We start from the raw sequence: 27,602 nt of genomic DNA on the forward strand, positions 1-27,602 counted from the left end.
CAAATCACCAGAGGGATTTCAGCGGTATTAGTGTGGAGTGTTTTCTACTCTTAGAGCAAGTCTTGATGAAATATATTAAAACATATGTACACAATATGAAACTATAACATTTTCATATTACGCTGTTTGTTGTCATCTGGTCTTTCCACTATCCTAAACTCTCATCTAAAATTTATTATCTACATTTTAGCCTCCTAGTGTTTTACTCAGTTACCCAGATGAAGGAAAAACTTCTTAAACCAGTATTTGGGCCATTTAAAAGTAATTTTAGGTAGTATTTAGTTTACAAAATACTTTTATCGTCATTAAAAAAACATTTTATCGTCATTGTGACCATACAATTTATAGACATTAAACAAGCAATAAATAAATAATGCCATGCTATTGTTGCTAAACTAAATGAGCACAATTTACTTTAAGGTATTTGCTCCTCATTGAAGTTACCTGAACTGTCTAAATACTACTCAAAGAAGCCTAAATGAATAGTTCTGAATGTTGCATTCACATAGACTCACATACAGTTTCATAAAGGTCTTTTTAATACATTACCCATGTACAAATCATAGGACAAAGCATCTACAGAATGACAGATACCAAAAAAATTACATATAGATCACATATGACGCAACATATAACAATGACTGAGCATTAACATATCAGTGATTAAGAACATGTTATCAGTCCACTTCAATTGCCACTGTAGTTCAAGGACACCATATCTTCAGCTACTTAGTACATGACTGATATAGTAATGTCTAGAATAGGCAGAAACTTAACAACCTTTTTGCACAAATCAATTGTTTGCATGTCAAACATTTTAATACACTGCATTTTCATTCAGTTTTTTTTAATACAGAGGTTGACTCATCCATGTTGACTAACCACACATTAAATAAGTATAATTTAAACAAAGTGAAGTTCAAGAATATTGTCATGACATAACAAAAACACACTTCTCAATAAATACATATCAATGAACACCTCAACAATTGCAATCTGTTTGAGCGTCCCGACTGAGACAAGCCAACACTGGCTCAAGTAATAGTGTGAGTTTGAGGCAGGACTAGAAGTCTTGTCCAAACACTATATATTTTTAGCTAAGAGGGGCCCCTGTGGTGACAAGTTTGTAGTAAGCTGCTTTCTTGGCCATGAGCTCCTCGTGGGTCCCTTTCTCAATGACCACACCCTGTGACATCACAGCAATGATGTCAGCGGTCTGAATGGTGGAAAGCCTGTGGGCTATGACGATACACGTGCGTCCCAGCCGAGCTTCATCCAGCGCTGCCTGAACAGTCTGAAGATTCAAAACCCAATGCGTTTTGTGCATTAAACCGTATTTATAAATACTGACAATATAGTGACTGTAAAAAAAAAGACAGTTTGCATTCACACATTGATATTGTTTTACCTTCTCGCTCTCAGTATCGAGTGCAGAGGTGGCTTCATCCAGCAGCAGAATTTTAGGGTTTCTGACGATGGCTCGTGCGATCGCTATCCGCTGTTTCTGTCCGCGGGACAGCTGAGAGCCTTGAGCACCGACCTGAGTTTCATATTGCTGAAAAACACAATAGGGTTAAGCAATAATTTCTACAGTTCAGCCATACTTAACACTGTAATGCCAGACATGTGAAATCATTCGCAGAAAAATCAATGCGTTTTGTATCAAATTTTTAATTTGATACATCAGGCTTTTATGCTCATATAGTGAAAATATGGAGCTCATACTTGGAGGAAAAAGCACCTCCGTTTTATCAGGGGCCCAAACTGAGCAAAAATATGCAAATTGGTGCAGTTATTGATATTTATATGGACAAAAAGTAAGATGAAATCTGATAGTTTGTAATATAAATCAATGAGATTTTTATCACAGTATAACAGACTACTTACTATACATAAATTGCATATAAATGTCACTCTATTTCACCCGATTAGCAAGATGATATTTAAATGCTTAGTTTTATGATCAAAGCTCTTCAGTTTTTTATTGTGGGGGCAAAACATATAATGCAATACTCACATTTTAACACAATTTACCCCCCAAAAAATCAAGTAATTCTAAGCTTCTTCAGTAAATGTTAAATTGAAATATTACTAACAATATAAAAGTTACCACGACCAAGGTGGATGTTTTTAGAATTATACTAAAATGCCTTTTATTTGCTTAAAAGTGTGAACTATCAATCAGACAACATGTAGTAGATTGTGTCCAACAGGCTTTTCAGCAAACTTTAGATCATGTTGGTATTTAGAGGCCTAAGAAAATAGTATGCTTTATAGGGTTAAAACAATCTTAATGTTCTTGTTCATGTTCTGTCTTATTGTGCAGAATTCATCAGTGCTTGCTTGTTATTCCAAATTTCATAATCATTCATCAAAATGTAATTGCCCCATCAATTTCCTATTTGTATCAATAGTGCATGACCACTGGTTAGTAAAGTATGGCTAACTGACCCTATACTGTATATGTTTTCTTGTTGCATACTCTGTTTTACTTGTAAATGCATTAGATTACAGACATAAAATGGGCGAAGAACATTTCATGTCGATGTTGAGCCAAATTAAACTTGATATGTGTACATTTAAATTGTCAGTCATGATGAAAAGGAATGCATAACTTACATCAGGAAGTGTCATCACAAAATCGTGCAGATAAGCCTTCTTCGCAGCCTCTATAATCTCTTGCATGCTCACGGTGCGAGAATTATCGCCATACTGGATATTCTCTGCGATACTGCAGTCGAACAGCACTGGCTCCTGGGATACAATCCCAATCTGAGACCTCAGGAAGGGAACGTTGATGCTCTCAGATGGACGTCCATCGATCAGCTAGGGCAATAAGAGCAAGTCATGATTTGATTAGGGAAACATTTTTACATTTGTCAGGAAGGGAAATGGCTTCCTAATTAGAAATCGATTGTGGATTTTCAAGGATCAAGGATTTTACAATGCTTCCTTGCCTTATGAGTATGATTGTTAAGAGAATTTTGAAATTGAATTTTGAAATTGTTAAGAGAATTTTTAATAGTAGCACCAGTTCCTTTAGTTAATGGCATGATTATTTTAAAATAGATGTCTTCTGTTTTACTGCTTACTTCTGAATCTGGCAATAATTTTAGCAATAAGTTAAAGGGGTGGTATAATCCACTTTTCACAAGATGTAAAATAAGTCTTTGATGTGTGTGAAGTTTTAGCTCAAAATACCCCACAGATGTTTTTACATAGCATGTTAAAGTTGTGCATTTTTGAGGGTGAGTTTTGTGTCTGTCCCTTTAAATGCAAATGAGCTGCTGCTCCCGGCACAGGGGGCGGAGCTTCAATAGCTTGTGTCCTTTTACCTCACACACACATGCACTGAAAATTTCAAACACTTTTAGCCTTTTATGTTCAAACCGGATTCAGACAAAGATGGAGAGACTCAAGAAGAAGTGACAACATGTAGAAGCAACAGGAAATTTCTGAATGGTTAGTTGATGAATTTATGTAGCTTATGTGTAGTTACAGTATCTCCTAGTCATTGATCAGCATATTCTGTCTTGATGATCTGTAAATTGTGTTCCTGGGGGCGGGGTTTATGTAAATTTTAGGGTTGGTGATGTCACTAACCCAAAAGGAATGTCGTGTAGTCCCTACCAGCCGTTTGTTGTAGTCCTTAAAAAGCAATTTCTTTAAAAGCAAATATCTCCCTTTGCTTTGAACGTCGTAACTTTGCAGATGCTGTTTATGCTCAAACAGCAACATTTTGATTTCACTTTTTTAACTTTAGTTATTGTGTAATCAACCACCCCTTTAAGCAGTTTCAGAGGAAATACATGAAATAAGCAGTAAATGTGGTTTCATACTACTTGTCCTCCATCCGGGTCGTAGAATCGCTGCAGCAGTTGAACGCTGGTGCTCTTTCCACAGCCGCTGCTGCCCACAAAAGCAAGAGTCTGTCCTGGATGTACTGACACCTCCAGCCCCCTCAAAACCTGGGTGTCTGGCCTGCTGGGATACGTGAACCTGCACCCTTTGAATTCCACTCTGCCCTTAAAGTCATCCTGTAACAGGATGGAAGACGACATACATTTTATAAGGCAACAAAAGAGGAGTCATCAATATTATTTTTGTTGTCCTGTCTTATAAAGACTGAACATTTTAAAGTATATCTGCTAAAAGCAAATACTGGCAACTTTTATACTAGCATGTACTGTAAACGATCTCAAAGAGAATAGACCACAAGAAAGAAAGAAAGAAAGAAAGAAAGAAAGAAAGAAAGAAAGAAAGAAAGAAAGAAAGAAAGAAAGAAAGAAAGAAAGAAAGAAAGAAAGAAAGAAAGAAAGAAAGAAAGAAAGAAAGAAAGAAAGAAAGAAAGAAAGAAAGAAAGAAAGAAAGAAAGAAAGAAAGAAAGAAAGAAAGAGAGTGTAACAGTATATTGGATTTGTGCATTTACTCTTAAAGTGACAGCAGCTTAATAATCCTGCTGCAGTCTCTGATTTTCTTTGCCTTTTGTTGTTTGATTAACATTAATGACACTCACTGCTCTTGAATGAATAACTTTTATAACTTTAATTGTAAGGATGAATCTGTATTTAATTTATTCAGTGAAAATTATACATTATAATTATATTATTTTACATTTGATTCCTTATTTAATTTCTTTAATATTTCTAACCTCAATACTACTGTTAGACCTACCTGCAAAAACCCAAAGCACTGTTTACTCATTTGTATTTTATTTATTTGTGCTGCTGCTTGTAAATTGTTTATTTGTTCTTATTTTTTACTGACTGTTTCCTTTTTTTTGTGAATTCAATTCAACGTTTGAAATCAGGCCTGTGTTGTGTGTAAGCTTTTGCACAACAAAATTGCCCCATTATAAAAACAAAAATTAAAATTAAAATCAGACTTGACTAGAAGTAGACCATGCAAAGAGTAAAAGGAGTTAGTGGATCAACCCACATTTCAATCAGACAACTAGTCAGTGTGATTTGAAATATTGGCTAATTGTGAATTGCTGCCAATGGAGAAAAATGCTATTTGCCCACTGAATGGTGTAGTTCTACTAGCAGGGGATACATAGGCCATGCTAACTAGCCAAACCTTGAAAAGTTGGGTTTAGATGTCTATAGAAGGCAAATGGTGGAAGTAAGGAAAATGATAGAAGCTAGCAGAGGGGGGGAAACACACTCTCTTACCCAACTTTGTCCTTCTGTTTTGCTGATGTTAATTTTGGGAACCCTATCCAACAGTTTGAAAATTTGGGCAGCAGCAATCTTAGCCTTGGCGTAGTCTGGCGTAAAAGATGAAGCTCTGCCGAGGGCAGTCGCGCTGGTCACGAGAGCTGAAATGACTCTGAGGAACAAACACACACACACACCGCATCTTTTAATGACACCAAAGACTTGATCTACTGGTGCATTTCAAACATTTCAAGTAATTCCCTTCTGTGAATAATCCTCACTGATGTTAATTTTTATATATGCAGTAATACAGATGTTTATTTCCATATGCATGTTACTTTAACCACAATCTTTGTTTATATAGAAAATACCAGGCATAAGAATCATTATTATTTTTTGAGTATTACACCACAAATGCATTCATTTCCAATTCCATATCTGCTTCAAAGCACCATCCTACAATGCAATGTATAAAAGTTACAGATGAATGACAGCACTAAGCACTAACCTGAACACCATCATGTATGGAAGCCCCTCATTACTGACCAGATAGCCGCCGTATCTAAAAGAGGCAGCGAAGGCCATGAAAATGACACACTGGGAGAATGCGAAACAGATCCCGTAAACATGAGCTTTTTTCTTGGCCCCTTTATATGGCGTTTCTAGTTGCTCTTCATATTGAGACACAAAGTGTTTCTCTTTGGCCAAGCCGGCGATGGTCCTGATGTTGCTCAAAGCTTCACCGGACACCTGTATAAACACAGAGTACAATTTATATGCATACTAACACACATAACACAGTAAGATTTCTTGCTTTATTTTGAATTGAATACGATGAAATGAATGACTTGTAGAAGTAAGCCAAGAACAACTCTGACTGATTTACTGAGTCATGAGATTGTTTCAAACCAATAACTTATGACTTTGAGGCAGGATTCATTAAAAAGAACCAGTAATTCATTTATAATCTGACTAAACTGATTGCATATTCAAATGCGACATTCATGCTCTCACTGAGGCAGCAAATATACATGCATGAGTATCAGACGTTATTTAATATGACTTTTACCTGTCCAGCAGCCTCCAATGCATTTTTGTCCTCATTAGCAAATCCCGTCAACATTTTAGACTGAAAAACTCCGGAGAGGCCAATGAGAGGGAGGAAGCAGGTGACCACTAGACTCAGTTTCCAGCTGAAGTAATACGCAATAATGAAGGAAGCGCCGATGTTGGTCAGTGAGTTCACAATCATGCCCATCTGTGAGCCTGTAGCCTTTGGTGAAGAGAACATTGATTAAACAACCAAACACGTAATTAACCATATAAATGATATACATCTTAAAAGGGCATATCATACAGATTTATCGTGTAATTTATCCCCCTAAGGTCTACTAGAAATGTTTGTTTTTGTGTACCATACAAAGTTCACCGATGCACCTTTAAGAAACACCTGCTTCGCATTTTAAAGCGTCATATTATGCCTTTTTTAAATTTTCTAATTTCTTTAGTATGTAATGTTGCTGTTGAAAAGGAGCATGAAAAAATGCCTTATATAAATCTATATAAATGACTGGATTGCTCATGAAGTCATAAAAAGTGAAGCCACTGTGCCACCATATTGGTATTCCCAAGCATTCCTTCACAGTCTATTGATTTAATAGGAATTGATTAGAAAACATTCCCTACGTTCTTACTATGCAAACGTTCTAAACATTTGAATGGTTATTGGTTTAAAGTCGGGAATTTCCCCTGCTTATTAAAAGTTACATTCATTATATTGCAAAGTTACAAGTTACATTATATTGCAATGAATTATGAATACAGATTCATGCTTTGTAAGGCATTTGAGCTGACCTGTGACTTTTTAAAGTTTTCCAAGATCTCCACGAGCCTGAAGTGGATGTTGGTCAACAAAAATACATCAGGAAATAATACACAGGCTTCACAACTTATGAGAAATGGCGCTGACTGCATATGGATTTAAAGACATGAAGCTTTATTTCCAAGCATTTATAATGTCGCTCCAAGCAAGATAATGCATGGTAAACCTTTTAAACATAGTATAATGCAATTTCGTAATAGGGGATTGTATGTATTGTAATATTTAATGTGTATTCTAATCAATTTCTGCTAATAATCCCAGATATATGTTCATGCTTAATATTTCCTGCATGAATGCGTGCATAAAGAGTCAGCAGTGTGCGGTAGACGATTTCTATATAACGCTTATCCTGCCCGAAAAGAGATTACAGATAACGTTCAAAGTATCAATTAATGTACATACAGTATATATATATATCTTAACTATTCATGTGCGACTGATACGCTGCAAATCGGATGATTTTAGTTCAGTGTTTTGGCTGTAAGTCCGTGATGCACACTTCCAGTGGCTTCACTGTCTGACAGCAGTTTATAACGCAATGAGCAATCCAGTCATTTATATAGATCAGTGGCTTTTACCAGCTTTACAGCATACCAGTTTAGCAAAAAAAATTTGTTGTATTTTTGGGTAACTTTTGGCACTCACCCCCTGCACCATGGATGCATCAGTGGCTAGTCTGGTAGTCAGGGCACCAGGACTGTTAAAGGGGTTGTCGAACCAGCCAACCTCTTGCTTTAACATTGCCTGAAAGCCGACCTTCCTCAGCCGACGAGTCAACAGCTCTCCTGATTTAGCAAATGAGTAGCCCTGCAGTAACATATCACAGTATCAGCGATCTGCTGTAATATCACGATATAGATTACTCATGGGAAAGGATAAAATGTAGACATGCAAACTCCACTAAAGAAATGTGGAAATACCTGTAAGAACTGTGAAAAGAAGCTCAGGACTCCTATGATGACAAACAAAAGACAAATCCCATTTATCTGCCTCCTTTGTTCATCCAGGTCTTGAATGGAGAACGTCTGAAAAAGCATCAATGATACTGTTAAACATTCTTGTCTAATAAAAGATTATACTTCTTAAAGATTTAAGGATGCGTAATATCTGCACCTCTAGCATCTTTAAACGCAATTCCAAAAATACACTTCTATTTATTCATTATTTATACGAGGAATATTGTGACATCTATGACCAAGAAGAAAACTCAAGACTACAAAGGAGGCGTTTCAGGGAGTTCAGAAACAGTGCGCACTACTGATATAGAGAATGACTTTTGGAGTGACTTTGTGCTTTGCAACTTTGCAGACCTTTTTTATTCTCAAACAGCAACATTACACATTAAAGAAAGATAAAAACGTAAAAAAAGCAATGGTTGAAAAGTCAGTTCTTCGTCAAAAGAATGTTAAGCGTTTTGGGGAGAAGTGTTTTCGGTGGAATCAACCTTGCTTACGTTTTTCTCTTTTTATTAATCTTGCAAAAGAGAAAATATTTTACTATTGAAAAAAATGCTACAAGTCAAATTTAAAATCTGTACAATTTATGCTCGATTTTTACATTTTCTGCAGAAAATGTTCTGTAGGCAAAGTGAGTTGTCTTTGCTTGTGGAAATCTCTAGTAAAAAATGTTAGTGGTGTTTGCTAGGATGTTAGGCTTTAGATGTCATTAGACCTAGGATGTCGTTCTCAGTGGTTCCTAAGTTATCACCAGGTCAAATCAAAAGAGCTCATCACCAGGTTTCTAGAAATAGCTTGGATCCTTTTTTCAAATGCACCATTCAAAATTTTGGGATCGGAACCATTTTTTTAATGTTTTTGAAAGAAGTCTCTTATGCTTACCAAGGCTGCATTTATTTCAACAGCAATACAGTAATATCGTGAAAAATGTTAACATTTAAAACAATAGATTTCTATTTGAATACATTTTTAAATGTAATGTATTCTTGTGATGCAAAGCTGCATTTTCAGCACTCACCCCAAGGATTTCACTGAATAAAAGAGCGTAGATGGGGTTGACCGCTCCATTAATGGCAGCACCTAAAGATCCCATCAGCATATACGGCCACTCAGGACGGTTATACTTCAGGATTCGTGCCACAGGAGCCGGTTCAATGACCTCTTCAGCATCACCTTTGCCTTTCTGCATGACAAGATAGAGAACTTTAGATAAATATAGAAAGACGGGGTGTTATTATGATAGTATATTCAACTATATTCAGTTCCAGACCGTGTTGTTTGCTTGAGTTTCCTCCATTTCGAAAAGGTCTGAGTGGAATTCAAATTTTCCAGAAATGGCATCCGGAATTTTGTTTGACATCTGAGAATGAGATCGCTGTCTCAAAGACCGCCTACAGGAAAGGCAATTTTAATTAAAAAAGAGAACATTTTGGACACTCTCCTCAAGATAATATTAAACATGAGGCGTTCACGTACCTTAAGCTGCTCTGATAGCTTCCTCTGCTGAAGCTTCTTACTCTCTCAAGTCCGTCTTCCTCTGGACTGGTGATCTCAGCAGCTGTGTGATTCAATATTGTGTTAAGAAACAGATCATTCATAAATTTAAATACTGTCATTCACCCTCAAAACCTAGTATCTTCATGCAGATATTTTCCTTTACAATTCCCAAAAAGGACAACACACCAATATGCTATATTACCTATTGCATTTCCTTAGAATAATGTACTGTAATAATATACTGTACATACAAAGTTGTGAATTTAAATAGAATATCACAATTTTCAAAAGAACAAAATCATCCCTTACTGGGAATCTGGCACTAAGTATCAATAATAAAAATTGAAGTTGCTGCAACCGGGGAAGCCTGTGATTTCTTTTTCCCCCGCCCTGACAAAACACAATAACAAAGCTGTCATGTATCTTGCATTCGGAGGCCTGATGTTTGGGAACATAATCATGTGAGACACTTCTGGTAGGTCATTATAGCAAATTACTTTGATGACAGGCAAAGTTTAGCACAGGACATTTGAGATCCTGTGCAATGAGATTGGTCTGCTGGTTAGTCCAGTTATCCAATCACATGATCTGTTGAGGCAAAAATCACAGTGCTTTGTTGCACAGAGGAATTTATTCTGTAAATGCGCTTCCATCATAGTGTCCATGTCTTCTTAAATTCATATGTTTTAATGCGCATTTTGCCTTTTCCATTCAGTGTTTTTTTTTTGCGTTATCCCAAAATTCGCATAAAAATACACGGAAGGATATGATGCATGAAATTCATTGATTAAATGTTGCAAAATGTCTCCTTTCGTATTTCACAGAAAAATACCAACATGCAGGTTTGCAATGATGTGAATGATTGCATTTTTTGGTAAGCAATTGCTTTGAGTATGCAAGCAATCTGAATTCCTGGATAAGACTCCCAAAACCCCCTGTACTCACTCTCCGGTTTATCAGAGTTTGCATCCTTTCCTTGACTCTGGAGTGTGACTAGGGTGAAGTACACTCCCTTTCTGTCCAGTAACTGGCTGTGCGTGCCTCTCTCTACAGCGCGTCCATGCTCAAAGCCCACGATCACATCGGAGTTGCGGATTGTGGACAGACGGTGTGAGATGCTGATAGTCGTTCTTCCTTGTCGAGCCTAACAAAATTTCATTGAATGAGTGTGTGCAACAACAAATACATGGAAATATATATAGGTGTGGTTGCTATGTTGTTCTGGGTGGTTGCTAGGGTGTTGCTGGGTGCTTGTTAAAGTGTTCTGAGTGGTTGTCAGGGAGTTGCTTAGTGCTTAAGGTGTTCTAATTGGTTGCTAGGGTGTTGCTGGGTGCTTGTTAAAGTGTTCTAAGTGGTTGCTGGGTGCTTGTTAAAGTGTTCTTAGTGGTTGCTAGGGTGTTGCTGGGTGCTTGTTAAAGTATTCTAAGTGGTTTCCAGGGTGTTGCTGGGCGCTTATGGTGTTCTAAGTGATTTGCTGGGTGGTTGCTATTGAGTTGCTGGGCGTTTGTTAAGGTTTTCTCACTGGTTGCTAGGGCGTTGCTTGGTGTTTAATGTGTTCTAAGTGGTGCTAGGGTGTTGCTGGGCACTTAAGGAGTTCTAAGTGATTTGCTGGATCGTTGCTAGGGAGTTGCTGGGGCTTCTTAATGTGTTCTAAATAGTGGTTAGACTTTTGCTTATGATTGTCAGCTACAGGAAATCCATTAATCCACTCAGTTAGAAGAGATATACTTTAGCAAGTCAGGGCAGGAAGAGTTTGGTGGATGTAGTTTGAAAACTGTAGAAGTTGTTAAATTGCTCTCAGTTTAAGGATGTTATAAAACTCACCTTGTCCAAGGCCTCCTGTACGGTAGCCTCACTCTCATTATCCAGCGCTGACGTGGCCATGTCTAACAGGAGGATTCTGGGATTCCTGACCAGCGCTCGCGCAATGGCGATTCTCTGTTTCTGCCCTCCACTCATTTGTCCACCGCCCTTGCCGACCAGTGTGTCAAATTTCTGCACAAAACGACAGTGTCACAAAACTTATTTAGTTTGATTATGCAAAGCTAATATATAAAAATATATTTTAATTGAGAAATTTTTTTTTTTTTAAAGGGATAAAACTCTTTATTGTCATCATGCACTTCCTCTGTTACTTTGTGTATTTTATCAGTAAGGTAATGCATGTTTTGATCTTGTACAGTAATTGGCACCTGAGGAAGATCCATGATGAAGTTGTAAGCATTGGCCTGTTTGGCGGCTTCTATAATCTCTTCCATGGTGACTCCACGTCGGCCATATCGGATGTTCTCAGTGATCGTAGTGGCAAACAGAACAGGCTCTTGTTCCACTATTCCAATAAGGGAGCGCAACCACTGGATATTCAGACTTCTGATGTCATGACCATCCAGGGTGACCTAAAAATGACAACAATAAATGCTGATACAAAACCACATTTTCAACACTAGATTTTAGATTTACTGCATTAAACTGGCATTTATACTATCTTTTAACAACTAAGATTTTTTTTGCATTATTCATTTTATTTATTCACTGGAAAAAATTGATGAGCTGCAAAATTCTTTAAGGAGTCTGAACTAGTGTTTTTATTGTTAAGTAAAACTAATACTATTAAACTAACTATTACTAACTACTAACTATTAAAAAATTACAGTAATTGAAATAAAGCTGAAATAAAATATAAATATTAGATAAAAAATTACTAAAACTGAAATACAAAAATAACATAAACTGACTAAAACTCCAAAAATATAAAAACAAAAGCTAATAATAATAATAATAATAATAATAACACCAAAATAACACTGATTTGAACTACTGTACCATTCCTTCTTTTGGATCGTAGAACCTCTGGATGAGTTGGATCGTTGTGCTCTTTCCCGATCCACTGGGTCCAACAAATGCAGTTGTCTCGCCAGATTTGGCCACAACATTCAAATCATATAATATCTGAACACAAGTCAGGGTCAGTCAATACTGGATAAAATTGAACTGTTTAATGCAAATATTATGGTAGAGCAAATGTAAAAAACATAACCCACTTTAACTTCAGGACGGGAGGGATAGTTGAAGTGAACGCTATGGAATTCAATGTCACCTTTAACTTTGTCTAACGTATGACCTTCTTCTGAGAAGCAATCGATTTCTGGTTCCTGTACGGGAATAGGATGTGACAGTGATTAATCTTTCCCTGAAGCTGAAAGAATTAAATTCATTGATTTTTGTGAGAAGAACTGTGAGTGTGTGTTATTCTCACCCTGTCAATAGTGTCAAATATAATCTTGGCTGCAGCCCGACCAGAGGCAAACGCCTCAAGACAAGGAGAGGCCTGGCCCAGATTCATGGCACCCATAAGAACACCAAAGAAGACCTGTGGAGAATAAAAACATTCTGTATCATTCTTTTCTTTTTTTATTTCTTTTTAATACATTTTTATTTTATTATTTTCACCTTTATTTATGATTATTTTAAATCACTTTTATGTAAAGTATTTTGAATTACCATATGAATAAACCTACCTTGCCTAAATAAACTGGAAAAATGTCAGAACAATAATCTATAAAATGACTGGTCAAAAAATAAAATGAAATGAATAAAAAAATAAGGCAACACTTTATTTTACATTGTCCTTGTTACACGTTAAATGTAGTTACTGTAGTAATAACAGTAAATTATGCATAGTTGCGAATAACTAACCCTAAACCAACCCCTAACTCAATAGTAAGTACATGTTAATTCTTATTATATAGTACTTAAATGCATAATTACAAAGTAACACAGACACCTTAAAATAGTGTAACCAAACAAATAAATATAATATACTATACTATAAAATATCATATAATTTCAACAATGAAATAAAAAAACTAAATAAAAATAACCTATTGTAAGGTTTTCATTCTGTTTTACAGACTTTTAGGGGCCATTTACATAACACCGTTTTCAACTAAAAACGTTTTCGGCCGTTCATTTACATGACAGCTACATTTTGGGGGCCTGAAAACGCAAACTTTTGAAAACGATACCAATATTGTCCTTGTCTAAACTACAAAAACACAAATTTGGGAAAACGGAGACGTCATGCACATAACATGTTCAGTCTATAGGTGTGTAGTGTTTCTTTACAAAGTGACATCGCCATCTACTGGCCTGGCAGCAGAATACAGCGTTTCTAGTCGTTTTCGCGGATCCGTGTGAACTGGGATTATTTTGACAACGTTGACATCTTTACGCAAAAAAATTAAAAAATTAAAAACTTTTCCTTTTTTAGGACACTGTTGTTATGTAAACTTTCCATAAGTTTGTATTACCTTATGTATTCTGTTCCTGTTTCCTTTTTTCCCCTCATTATTTGTTTCTATGGTTACCAATTATGTTCATCACCTGTTTCTAGTTGAGTTGTGAATAGTTGTGAGTTTTGTTCAGTTCATTGGCCTGTATTGTCTTTGAGTGTAAACCAAAGCTGTTAACGTTTAATCGGCTAATATTAAGATCCACCTCTCCCTGCTTCTCCATCATCTTTGTCTGCCTTGCCAAACATAACACCCATGTCATTGCAAAACTTTTATGTTTTCTATGCAACACAAAAGACTTACTTTCGATACGACAGTCACAATGACCTCGTTTGTCAAGCTCCACATAAGAAAAAAACTTGTGTACTATATTCCAACTCTTCTGAAGTCATATAATAGCCTTGTCTGAGATAAAGACCTAAATTTAAGTTGTAAAGTTGCTTCAGAATTTCTCCTTGTGTGTTCACAGTTGTAAGTCATACCTGAACGAGGCCTCCGGGTGTGAGCTCCTTGGTTTCAATGACCAGTTTTGAGCCGTACCAAAAAGCCAGAGCGTAACACAGGAATATGATGCACCAGAGGTAGCCCTGAAACACACCGATGATCGCTCCCTTCTTGATACCCCACACCTGGGCCTCGATGAGGTTCTTGTCATACCTGTGGAAAAACACCCAGAAAAGTGTCAAGACGTTATCATTAATAATCAATTGAATACAAATTGACTAAACAATAATTAATCTTAGATTGATGTGCAAAAAAAGAAAGAAAAAGCATTTTATAGTATAGCTCAAGTAGAAAGAAATTAACTGGTAACACTTTATACTAAAGTCTCGTTAGTTATTAACATGACCACATTATTAGTTCATGTTAACTCCTTGATGGAATTTTCGGACTTTCTGTGTTTTCAATTCCTATTACACATCTTCTGAAAGAGTACTGAATCTCCGGATCAAAACACAAGTGAAAAAAAAGCAGAAACAAGCCATATCATATGCAAGCAGAAGCATATGTAAAAATATTCTCGTGTTACGCAGCACATTTGAGCTTCAGCAAGAGCCAATGAGGTTCATTCTCGTGTGTCAAGCATATTCGGTTGAGCTTCTGTTTGTTCGCTGATCAATGTTTATATGTGAATAAAAGCCTAAATTAAACCTGTTCAACATATAAAGCGATCAATTCCATAAAATTTGGACTAAATTGCTCAATTCATGGATTCGTTTTATGAACTTTTTGAAGCGTCAAAGTGGTAGTTGCGTAGCTGTCAATGGAGGAACAGAAATCTCTCAGATTTCATTAAAAAGATCTTCATTTGTGTTCTGAAGATGAACGAAAGTCTTACGGGTTTTGGAGGGTAAGTAATTGATGACAGAATCAACATCCTTTTTACTATCAACCCCTTCATTTCAAGCATAATACACATAATTCCAGATGAAAGTGCAATGTTATCTGATTGAATATACTGTTTCACTTTGAGTATCCAGAAGTGAAGAGGGTTGCACTGACAGAGAGAGGGCATGCTGTACCTCTCTGCCTCTTTGTGCTCTCCTCCAAAGGCAGCCACCGTTCTGATGGAGGAAAGGACTTCATCGGCCACCGCTCCGGCTTTAGCATAGGCCTTCAATTCACGACCCGTCAGCCTCGCCACAGCCTTCACATCGATAAAACACATTTGGATTATTTTACAACACTCTCAGATTAGAAAAGAATCTGATGGGAAGATCAAAACTATATGGCTGACAAAAACACAAAATACCTCTTAAATGACGATTGCCATGAGATTTTTACCATTAGTTTTTCGACATTTACAATACCAGTCAAAAGTTTGGAATAATTAAGGTGTTTTAATGCTTCACCAATATGCTGATTTCTTATTATTATCACTGTTAAAACAGTTTTTGCTGCTTAATGTTTTGGGGGAAACTGAAACTGAACAAAATGAATACTTTTATCCAGCAAGGATGCATTAAATTGAGCAAAAGTCATCGTAAAGACATTTATGTTACAAAAGATTTCAAATAAATGCTGTTCTTTTGAACTTTCTATTTATCAAAGAATCCTGAGAATTGTTTCCACAAAAAAATTAAGCAGCACAGCCGTTTTCAACATTGATAATAATAATAGATGATTAATGTTTTTTTTTTTTTTTTTTTTTTTATCATGTGACACTGAAGACTGGAGTAATGAGTAGTTTTGCATCACATGTATATTATAAATATATTACAATAGGAAACAGTTATTTTAATTTGTATAACATTTCACAATATAACAATTTTTACTGTATTTTTCCTTCAAGTCAATGCAGCCTTTGTGAGCATAAGAGACTTTTCTCAAAAGCACCACATTTTTGACCGGTAGGTAGACGCATTTATCCAAAGCGACTTACATTGCATTCAAGGTACTGTACGTTGAATTCTACAAGTGGTTAATCTCCTTCGTATTAAACTATCTGTGGTGACACCAACCATTGCCATGAGTCCTGCAGCCAGTCCTATGAGAGGACTCACTGCTATCACCACCAGCGTCAGCTTCCATCCGCCAATGAATCCCACCATGAAACCAAATATGAATGTCGAGATCCTCTCGATGAAGATGGACACCTGGTCTGCTATAGCGTTGTTGATTTTGTTAATGTCACTACATGAAAAAAAAAGTCACAAACATGCTAAATGAAACAACTTCCTAAATTGTTTTAAAAATGGGTTTATCGTCCACAGAAACCTCTGATCACTCTTCAAGATGCACGTTTTGAGGTTTTGATATTTAACACCATGACAGATTCATGAACATAGCTAACAATAGTGTAAGATAGCACAGAAAGACTTGAATATTACTCAGATATTCTCGTGTTCAGCTCCCCGACGGAGTTGCAGTCGAACCAGCCGATCTCCATGCGCATTATCTTCCTGAAGTACATCTTTCGGATGCGTTGGATCTGTCTGGCGGCGGCAGAAACCCAGAGAGCGATCTGAAACCAGAGTGCATACCCATGAATACAGTCAATTCACAAACTTTCTTCTTGAGGTTCTCCTGCAGCACTACTGAGATGAATGGATGTGTATTAGGACCCTGACTGCATCTCTTATTCTAGATAGACATTAATATTGGGTCAGTTCCTTGAAGTGCATTCATCTAGATGGCCACGTACAGTAAAAATGTTTTCTTGTACCTGAAAGTAACTCAGGATAAGGACTCCAGCACCAATTCCAACATAGTAAAATGCAAACTTGGTCATCTCAGCCTCAATATCCACACTGTAGAGAGAGAGCATTTACAATATACTGTATTACTGTATAATGCAACTATGTATAATGTACCATTTGATTATGTATTACATCTGTGCAGTCAACAAATGCATATGCAAAGTGACACATTTTACAATGTTTGTGCTATCCTGTATGTATGTATACAGTATATACTGTGTATAGCCTCTCCAAAAATTAAACCCTATACCTTTAACAGCCAATTAATACTCTAATGAGAGCTAGTTGACATGTAATAGCAAAGTTACTCATAGTTAGTAGAATGTCCAGAGTAGACTAAATCCTTGTCTCTTGCACAGAACAATACATTTCCCTCTTGTAGGTTCTAGTGGAAAGGTTGTCATGAAGACAGAATCATGTGTATGCCTCAAACGGTGTCCTGAACATCTTCACTCACCCACAGTATGTGGTGGTGTTGTCCGGCCGCTCGACCACAGACCCGTTCAGCCAGGTAATGGTGTTATTGATGCAGGCTTTGTTGGGGTCGGTCAGTTCTTGAACCTCGAGCTCATACTCCACAAAGGTGTTGGTCATCATGCCATACACCAGCAGCATGAGAGGAGACGCGGCGCCGTGGACCAGAGAGCACACGCTTCCCACCGCCATCATCAGGCCTTCCTTCCATGTGGCAAAGCGGAACTGGGCAGAGGTCACAAACAGTGATGTGTGAGAAAAATCAAGAATTAGATCAATCTGAACCGCAGAATCATATCGAGACACTTACCAGCTGAAAGAATCCAACGGTCAGAGCTTTCTCTTTTGTTTCGTCGCTGCCCTTCCTTCAAACACAGAGAGAATTCAGATAATTTTTTTGTACTTGAAAATGTATTTTCATGCACAACCTTTATGAGGGCATTAATACAAAAAAAAAAAAAAAAAAATAAAAAAAAATAATAATATATAAATATATAAATATATATATATATATATATATATATATATATATATATATATATATATATATATATATATATATATATATATATATATATATAGTGAGCAAAATAAGTATTTGAACACCCTGCTATTTTGCAAGTTCTCCCACTTAGAAATCATGGAGGGGTCTGAAATTGTCATCGTAGGTGCATGTCCACTGTGAGAGACATAATCTAAAAAAAAAAATATCCAGAAATCACAATGTATGATTTTTTAACTATTTATTTGTATGATACAGCTGCAAATAAGTATTTGAACACCTGAGAAAATCAATGTTAATATTTGGTACAGTAGCCTTTGTTTGCAATTACAGAGGTCAAACGTTTCCTGTAGTTTTTCACCAGGTTTGCACACACTGCAGGAGGGATTTTGGCCCATTCCTCCACACAGATCTTCTCTAGATCAGTCAGGTTTCTGGGCTGTCGCTGAGAAACACGGAGTTTGAGCTCCCTCCAAAGATTCTCTATTGGGTTTAGGTCTGGAGACTGGCTAGGCCACGCCAGAACCTTGATATGCTTCTTACAGAGCCACTCCTTGGTTATCCTGGCTGTGTGCTTCGGGTCATTGTCATGTTGGTAGACCCAGCCTCGACCCATCTTCAATGCTCTAACTGAGGGAAGGAGGTTGTTCCCCAAAATCTTGCAATACATGGCCCCGGTCATCCTCTCCTTAATACAGTGCAGTCGCCCTGTCCCATGTGCAGAAAAACACCCCCAAAGCATGATGCTACCACCCTCATGCTTCACAGTAGGGATGGTGTTCTTGGGATGGTACTCATCATTCTTCTTCCTCCAAACACGTTTAGTGGAATTATGACCAAAAAGTTCTATTTTGGTCTCATCTGACCACATGACTTTCTCCCATGATTCCTCTGGATCATCCAAATGGTCATTGGCAAACTTAAGACGGGCCTTGACATGTGCTGGTTTAAGCAGGGGAACCTTCCGTGCCATGCATGATTTCAAACCATGACGTCTTAGTGTATTACCAACAGTAACCTTGGAAACGGTGGTCCCAGCTCTTTTCAGGTCATTGACCGGCTCCTCCCGTGTAGTTCTGGGCTGATTTCTATGAAGGTAAATCAGTAGCAAAACTCGAGAGCACGTAAATGTAAATTTGAGAACTTGTACAATAAATATTCGTACTTGTACATGAACATTTACACTCACAGCTCCCATGTGAAAACCTGTAAAATAAAAATCTGAAGTTGAATGTTGAAATTTGCACTCGCATACAATAGTCACAAACCTGTATTCTGAATCTGAAGCTGCAGACAAGTAGACACAAATGTGTAAAATGCCATTCACAGAAATACAACGACAGACACAAACTTGTAATATATATTTTGCGTTTAATCTTACGTTCACATTCGCAGTACTACCTCAAATAGGCACTTGCAACTTCTCAAATCTGTCACTGCAGTTTCAAATTTCGCGCCTTGACTTTTGCTACTCTTTTCGCGATATATCAGGTGCAAAACTAACTTGTGCACTTGAAACTCAGAAGCGGCGAGAGAGAAAGGGGGGTGGGAGCTCGGGTGTTCAAAGGAGCCATTTTATTGGTTGGCAGCTAGCCAATGAAATGGGACTTCGATGATGTCACGAAACCCGTGTGCACTGAAACGTTAACATGGCTTATAGCATAATGCATTAATGCATTAGACTGATATTAAAAAAAAATAAACGATATTATCAAACTCAGTAAACACAATGCTTATAATGCATACTACAGAAAAGCAGATGAGCACAGAATATGAACACAACGCATTTAATTGAGACAGTGGTATTAAAAGACCAAACTCAGGAAACACCATACAAATAAAGCAAAGCAATTGAGCTCTGAATATGGATGCAACGAGTTTAATTGTACGTTTTCCTCCCATAGAAAACCAAGAAAACGCTTAATAAGACTTAATGGACCAACAGTTATAAAATAAATAAATAAATAAATAAAACACACATAATTCGTTAAATTATTAATAAAACAAACACAGGCAGCAAGTTTATTTGCACTCAACACACATTTGCTTTCTTTCGTCATATTCTGTGCTCATCTGCTTTTCTGTAGTTATAAGCATTGTGTTTACTGAGTTTGATAATATCGTTTATTTCTTTTAATATCAGTCTAATGCATTTTTATTGCATTAACAACAATTACAGAACATGAACAAAAACAATATATATATATATATATATATATATATATATATATATATATATATATATATATATATATATATATATATATATATATATATATATATATATATATATAAAGAAGAGGCCAGGGTTAAAGATATACAAATACACAATACAAACATTAAATGAAAACAAAACTAAATAGACCTAACAAACAATAAAAGGCTTTGACATTTCACAAAATCTGAAAAGTGTTCAACAAATACATGGTTTTATATCAGTCTAATGCATTTCAGTGCACACGGGTTTCGTGACATCATCGAAGTCCCATTTCATTGGCTAGCTGCCAACCAATAAAACGGCTCCTTTGAACACCCGAGCTCCCACCCCCCTTTCTCTCTCGCCGCTTCTGAGTTTCAAGTGCACAAGTTAGTTTTGCACCTGATATATCGCGAAAAGAGTAGCAAAAGTCAAGGCGCGAAATTTGAAACTGCAGTGACAGATTTGAGAAGTTGCAAGTGCCTATTTGAGGTAGTACTGCGAATGTGAATGTAAGATTAAACGCAAAATATATATTACAAGTTTGTGTCTGTCGTTGTATTTCTGTGAATGGCATTTTACACATTTGTGTCTACTTGTCTGCAGCTTCAGATTCAGAATACAGGTTTGTGACTATTGTATGCGAGTGCAAATTTCAACATTCAACTTCAGATTTTTATTTTACAGATTTTCACATGGGAGCTGTGAGTGTAAATGTTCATGTACAAGTACGAATATTTATTGTACAAGTTCTCAAATTTACATTTACGTGCTCTCGAGTTTTGCTACTGATTTACCTTCATACTTTCTCACCTTTCTTATGATCATTGAGACCCCACGAGGTGAGATCTTGCATGGAGCCCCAGTCTGAGGGAGATTGACAGTCATGTTTAGCTTCTTCCATTTTCTAATGATTGCTCCAACAGTGGACCTTTTTTCACCAAGCTGCTTGGCAATTTCCCCGTAGCCCTTTCCAGCCTTGTGGAGGTGTACAATTTTGTCTTTAGTGTCTTTGGACAGCTCTTTGGTCTTGGCCATGTTAGTAGTTGGATTCTTACTGATTGTATGGGGTGGACAGGTGTCTTTATGCAGCTAACGACCTCAAACAGGTGCATCTAATTTAGGATAATAAATGGAGTGGAGGTGGACATTTTAAAGGCAGACTAACAGGTCTTTGAGGGTCAGAATTCTAGCTGATACACAGGTGTTCAAATACTTATTTGAAGCAGTATCATACAAATAAATAGTTAAAAAAAATATATATCGTGATTTCTGGATTTTTTTTTTTTTTTTGATTATGTCTCTCACAGTGGACATGCACCTACGATGACAATTTCAGACCCCTCCATGATTTCTAAGAGGGAGAACTTGCAAAATAGCAGGGTGTTCAAATACTTATTTTCCTCACTGTATATATATATATATATTTTTTTTTTTTTAATCAATTGATTAATCAATACCAAGTATCTGTACAAATAATTAAATAATGCACAATAAATAGTATTTTCAGTCGCACGGTTATTCTGTCAACAGGAGTTTTGGAGTTGCTGGGATAGTTTTTCTCTTCCCCTTTTCATCGAGAACCACTTCATATTATCAACACACTTAACAACACATATCTAAAACACTAATCCAATCAATAAAATATTAAGAAATGTTTCTCATAAATGGTAGCATTCTTGTTATCATATCATGCATAAATAATATAGATCAGTTTAGGTCAGTAAATAACAAAACACTCACTTGAGATCAGCATCTGTTTTGTAAGAAAAGTGTGTTATAGAAAATTAGTTGCACTGTGTAAAACATCAAAAACTAATTCATTTTTTCTTAATTGTTATGTACATATAATTGCAGATATTGAGCAATTAAAATTAGACATGCATGCAGTGCACTACAGTTCTTACCTTTATCAGCATTGTGTGATGTGTTTTTACTTTTATTCTTCTTCATTCTTCAGTTTGACTGCATCTGAAATGTGATTTTACAGAGGAATAACTTTAGCTATTTTCAACCTCGCAACGGCATCAAATAAATTATCCTTATGGAAAAAAAAACATTTAGTCTTATCTGTAATACATTTTAGAGGAGAACTGAAGAGGTGGTAATGTTAAACTTTTTTTTTCCTTTTCATTACTTTTGTGTGTTGAACTACAGAGAACTTCTACATGCTATTATTAACCTGACACTTCATATTGATTATTTAACAGAGCTAGTTACTGAATATTAAGAGACCTGAACTGATTATGTCTGATGAATTAGTACAGGAAAATTAAAAACATTACTGCAAAAATAAATAAATAATAGAAATACAAAAATGAGACAACTGTTGAAATCCAGATTTAGAAGAAATGGTTCTATACAGAACTCTGTCAGGTGAACATTTTAGGGATTTAGTTTAAATCAATTAATTTCATTTTAATCAATTTTTTTTATTTTAATTGGGAAAATTTTAATGCTTCATGTACCGAGGTGTTGAATGAAGTTGCTCCTCTAAAAGTAAAACAAAGAAAACGAAATAAGCAACCTTGGTTAAATGAAGACATTAGAATTATAAGAAAAAATTGTAGAAGGGCAGAAAGAAAATGGAAACGGGATAAACTGCAAATTTCCTATCTTATGCAAGCTAGTCTGTCTCAATATCAGGAAGCCGTTAAATTATCAAGGGCAAATTATTTTTCAAATTTGATTGAAAAAAATTCTCATTATCCAAAGTCTTTATTTTCCACATTACATTCTGTGTTAAATCCTCCCATCTTATCCAGTTTTGCTCCAAGTGCTGATCTGTGTGAGAAGTTTTGTAGCTTCTTCATAGATAAGATAACTGGCATTAGGTCCTAGATTTTACCATCTTCATCTGAAAGTTGTTATAATTTACTGACTTCCTCTAGTCTGTCTGCTTTTCAAACTATATCATACTCCGGTTTGTCGGCTCTGATTTCTAAAATGAAATTAACTACTTGCTCTCTGGACACCATTCCCACTGTCCTTTTTAATGAGGTACTGGATGTGGTTTTACCTAGTGTACTTTCCATTATAAATGCCTCTTTGAATAGCAGCACTGTTCCATCTTGTTTAAAACATGCTGTGATCCACCCCTTGTTAAAAAAACCTAGCCTTGATTCTTTAGAAATCAATAACTATAGGCCGATTTCAAAATTGCCCTTTTTATTAAAAGTTTTAAATTATAAATTATTTAAAAGTCGTTTTAAATCAATTGACTCCGTACTTAACTGTAAACAACATCTCAGATCCTTTTCAGTCTGCTTTCAAAGCTAAACACAGTACTGAATCTGCCTTACTTAGAGTGACTAACGATATTTTGATTTCAGTTGACTCTGGCAACTGTGCAGTCCTTGTTTTGTTAGATTTAAGCGCAGCTTTCGACACTGTGGACCATTCTATTCTGTTGCAGAGATTAAATTATGAGGTCGGCATTCGTGACAATGCATTGCAGTGGTTTGGGTCTTATCTTTTAAATAGGAGCTTATCTGTTGAAATTGGAGAGTTTTCTTCGTCCTCAGTACCAATAGCTTGTGGGGTGCCTCAGGGCTCCATCCTGGGTCCAATTCTTTTCTCTCTTTACATGCTTCCATTGCGCTTGATTTTTGAGCATCATAAAATCAACTATCACATCTATGCAGATGATACTCAACTCTATTTACCACTAGATTTTGGAAATGAATCTGTTTCTTCCTTATTAGCTTGTTTAAAGGATATTAGAGAATGGATGGACAAGAACTTTCTCCAATTAAATGAAAATAAAACGGAGGTTATCCTGTTTGGCTCCAAAACTCAAATTAACAAATACAGTGCTTTTTTCAAACAACTCCCAGTTAAAAAGTAACTCTTATGTTAAAAACCTAGGGGTCCTTTTTGACTGTGAGATGAAGTTTGACAAACAAATAAATTCTGTAGTTAGGGCCAGCTTTTATCAACTAAAGTGTCTTCGTAAGTTGAAGCATATTTTGACTTTTAATGATTTAGAGATAGTAATTCATGCTCTGATATCCACAAGACTCGATTACTGTAATGCATTGTATGCTGGAATTAGCCAATCATCGATTTCACGATTGCAGATTGTCCAAAACGCTGCTGCTCGGTTCCTTACTGGGACAAAAAAGAGGGAACATATTGCACCTATCCAGGCCTCTCTTCATTGGCTCCCTGTTAAACAGAGAATTGATTTTAAGGTTTTAACTTATGTGTTCAAAGCTCTAAATGGACTCGCCCCTAGTTATATATCTGAACTTTTAAGTTCATATTCTCCTCAGAGATTACTTAGATCGTCATCTAAGTTATTATTAAACGTTCCAAAAACCCGTCTGAAAACAAAGGGTGATAGGTCTTTCTCAGTTTACGCTCCAAAACTATGGAATACACTTCCACTATCAATTAGAGCTTCCCCTACATTAAAAGTTTTTAAAACATCGATTAAAACGTACCTTTTTGCACAAGCATATTAAAATGCGTCGAAAAGCTGTATGCATTTTTGAAATGATCATGTAATTGCACTTTTTTGTGTAGTTCCTAGGCTTTTGTCCTTATTCTTATTTTTATCTTTTATGTGTTTTTGGTTTGAATTATTTGATATGCTATGTTTTAACTGTATGTGCATCTGTGTTGAGATTGTGAAGCACTTTGGTCAACATTCATGTTGTTTTAAGGTGCTATAGAAATAAACTTGACCTTGACCTTGAGAATTAAGCATACTAGGAAAAAAATAAATAACCCATTAAACATGAAAGTATTATACAATAATTCAAGAAAACTACAGTTTTATATAGAACACCACTGAGCCTTTTTTCTAAGAGTGGTTAGATTACAAAGCAGCGTAATGTCAACAGCAGCTCATATCGTTTTATTTTGCAAGAATTTTATAAGAAAATTCAAACAGTTCATATTAAAAAAAAAATTTTATTCATATTTGAGATTTCAAACTGTAATAAGACACTGCTGGGATCTCTCCAGAAACTCTATTGACATCTTTGTCTCGGGAAAAAAACAAATGTGAAATGCAGGCGACTAAAGCAGAAGTCAATCTCACTGCCAACTACTGAGACATCAAAAATATCTAATTTGTGTTCTTTTCTATTTCCAAATAGACTTTTTCAATTCAAAACATTTCAAATGCCCAGCAGTTACACTGTTCAATCAAATAATTTAAACTGTTACAGTAATTTCTTTTTTTTTTTTTTTTGTAATGGAGAAAGCGAGAAAGACTGGTTCATACCTGTTGCTGATCTGCTCTCAGTGGCGATTCTCTCATGTCTGAGGGGCTCTTCTATCAGTGCAGTCAGTCACACCTCCAACACTATCTATTAGACTGATAAGACATTACCTGATCTCAGCCCGGCAAGGTCAAGGTGTGCACAGTCTGTCCTCCAAACAGAGATTTGAGCGATGGTGATGTGTTGGGGAGGGGGGAGGGAGTCATGTTAAAAGTGTTAATGAGTTGCCAATATGTTTTTTTTCCTGATATTGGTCACATTTATTAATCACTGATCAAATCACATTGAGATTTACTGCTGATTATTAACGTCATCTCACAGACAACAGTAATAAATTGGGTTGAATGACCGTTGGGTTGTTGGTTTATTAAGACAAGCATATAAGGTTGGGCTTGCAATATTGGGTGGTACTCCTCATGCCATAAGCACGTGTCCATCAGTGGAGGGAGGGGGTTTGGGAGGAGGACGAGGAGAGGCTGGAGAAGGACAGAACACAGGAGGAGCCTCTGACTACACCGGAGACCTGGGTTTGAGGCCCGCAAAGAGCGGGGTGAGTAGGACGTGGGTAAGGGGTTACATTGGTGCTGTGGACCCGGATGGGACTGAGGTTTAGGGGGGAGAGTGTAACGGAGGCTAGCTAGTAGTCGTTTTGCGAGTAAAACCTCACTTCCCTGATCTCAAGAGGCGCTCTAGCGACTGACACTAGAGGCTGCAGACTTTAACCTGCTTATTAGAGCACCTGACTTCTACGCCAGAGACCTGAGTTCGAGGCCCGCACAGAGCGGGGAGATTAGGACCTGGGTGAGGGGTTACACCAGAAGAGGGGAATACAATGGCAGAACTGGCGGAGGGAGGAGCCAAGGTAGAGCCCTGATGGTCTTCCTGATGGAGCCTGGCTGGAGCAGGACGAGGTGGAGACCCAAGCGAAACTCCAAGGACAATGGCCCAGGGCAACATCATAGGCATGGAGGGCCGAGGCAACGCTGTCAACTCAGGTGATCATGGCGGAGGCGGGGGCCTGGCAGAACTGGGCAACACCAGAGGGAGCGAGGACCAAGGTGGAACCGAAGGGAAGGAGGAACCCGGTGGAGCCGAAGGGGAGGAAGACTGCAACGAAACCAGGATGACGAGAGACAAAGGTGTAGCTAGAGGGACGAGGGAGCCCGGTGGATCCTGAGTGATGGTGGACCACTGTGGATCTGATTCACAGAGCCATGCCGGAGGTGAAGGAGCCCGAAGCGAAGCCAAAGAGCTTGCAGGAGTCAGCGGTGAGGGCGGTGCCAGGAGCTGCGAGGCACCAGCGAGACAGGCGAATCATCCAGAATCATAGCTGGCTTGACCGGAGAAGAGAGTTCAAGGGTGGGGAAGAGTTGAGAGTTGGCTCTGCTATAAAATCAATGAGCCAGTCATCTCCATCTGGATGGAAGGTGGACTGTTCCCTCTACCCAGGGTGGACTGTTCAAACAGCACGGAGGTCTCCGTGATGGACCTGGCGATAATCTCCGGCCTAGGGATGGATGTGATAACTGGCAATGGCTCTGGGACAAACCCTTTGGCTGGCTATGACTCTGTGGTTGGAGGGGGCTCACACTCGTTGTCCGTGGTAGGTTTTCTATAGTTGTCCAGGACTCTCTGGTCTGGGACGACAAGCCCGGTCTGGAGCGGACATGGAGATGGCTGCCGAAGATGTTGAATGTCCCGGCATCGTCCTACATGACTCCCACGGAGATGGAGGATCTGCAAACCAATAAGGCACAGTCCACAAACTCGGCGAAGGGACGGTCCTCCTCCCTCATCAGCAGCATCTGTCCAAGAATGTCATCCATTCTGCTCCAAAAAAGTTTAAGGGTCTCTTCATCCCTGCACACCCCATTGTAGAGATCCAGAAACTCCATCACCTACTCCTCCACCACATATTCCTCTATTCTACATGTAACAGACCATTCAATTTTACTAATTTTGAGGGTCGGTTATTCTGTCACAGTCGTATGGTTGAATCCAACACGAAGTAATCAGGAATTCACTCAAATAACCACTAATCCACTTTAATCCACTAACAGAATTACACAGGAGAATACACACGTTTACCACACGCACGCAATGACAATGATCAGAACAAAACAAAGTCCTTATTAGCTGAGTTACATAAACACAATAATCGACAGCTGAACATAATCAGTAACTAAGGAGACTAACTAAACAACCAAGGCTA

At 37.3% G+C, this 27,602-nt stretch overlaps 1 protein-coding gene across 1 annotated transcript; it reads right to left on the reverse strand.

Annotated features, from left to right (window-relative positions):
* Window positions 1–1,093: 1,093 nt before the first annotated feature.
* On the reverse strand, window positions 1,094–26,347 carry abcb11a (ATP-binding cassette, sub-family B (MDR/TAP), member 11a; the record flags this gene model as incomplete). Its single annotated transcript, XM_081368697.1, has 26 exons — window positions 1,094–1,294; window positions 1,409–1,555; window positions 2,620–2,826; window positions 3,840–4,037; window positions 5,175–5,331; window positions 5,668–5,909; window positions 6,229–6,432; window positions 7,687–7,848; window positions 7,962–8,066; window positions 9,016–9,180; window positions 9,268–9,388; window positions 9,474–9,555; window positions 10,440–10,638; window positions 11,319–11,489; window positions 11,687–11,890; window positions 12,318–12,443; window positions 12,536–12,646; window positions 12,751–12,864; window positions 14,269–14,443; window positions 15,310–15,434; window positions 16,249–16,420; window positions 16,618–16,751; window positions 16,953–17,037; window positions 17,444–17,685; window positions 17,771–17,825; window positions 26,130–26,347. 26 exons carry the CDS (start codon window positions 26,345–26,347, stop codon window positions 1,094–1,096), a joined length of 4,122 nt encoding a protein of 1,373 aa, XP_081224823.1.
* Between the last annotated feature and the right edge of the window lie 1,255 nt (window positions 26,348–27,602).

This window comes from Scardinius erythrophthalmus (assembly GCF_964197995.2).
Source record: "Scardinius erythrophthalmus genome assembly, chromosome: 6".
NCBI classification, from domain to species: Eukaryota; Metazoa; Chordata; class Actinopteri; order Cypriniformes; family Leuciscidae; genus Scardinius; species Scardinius erythrophthalmus.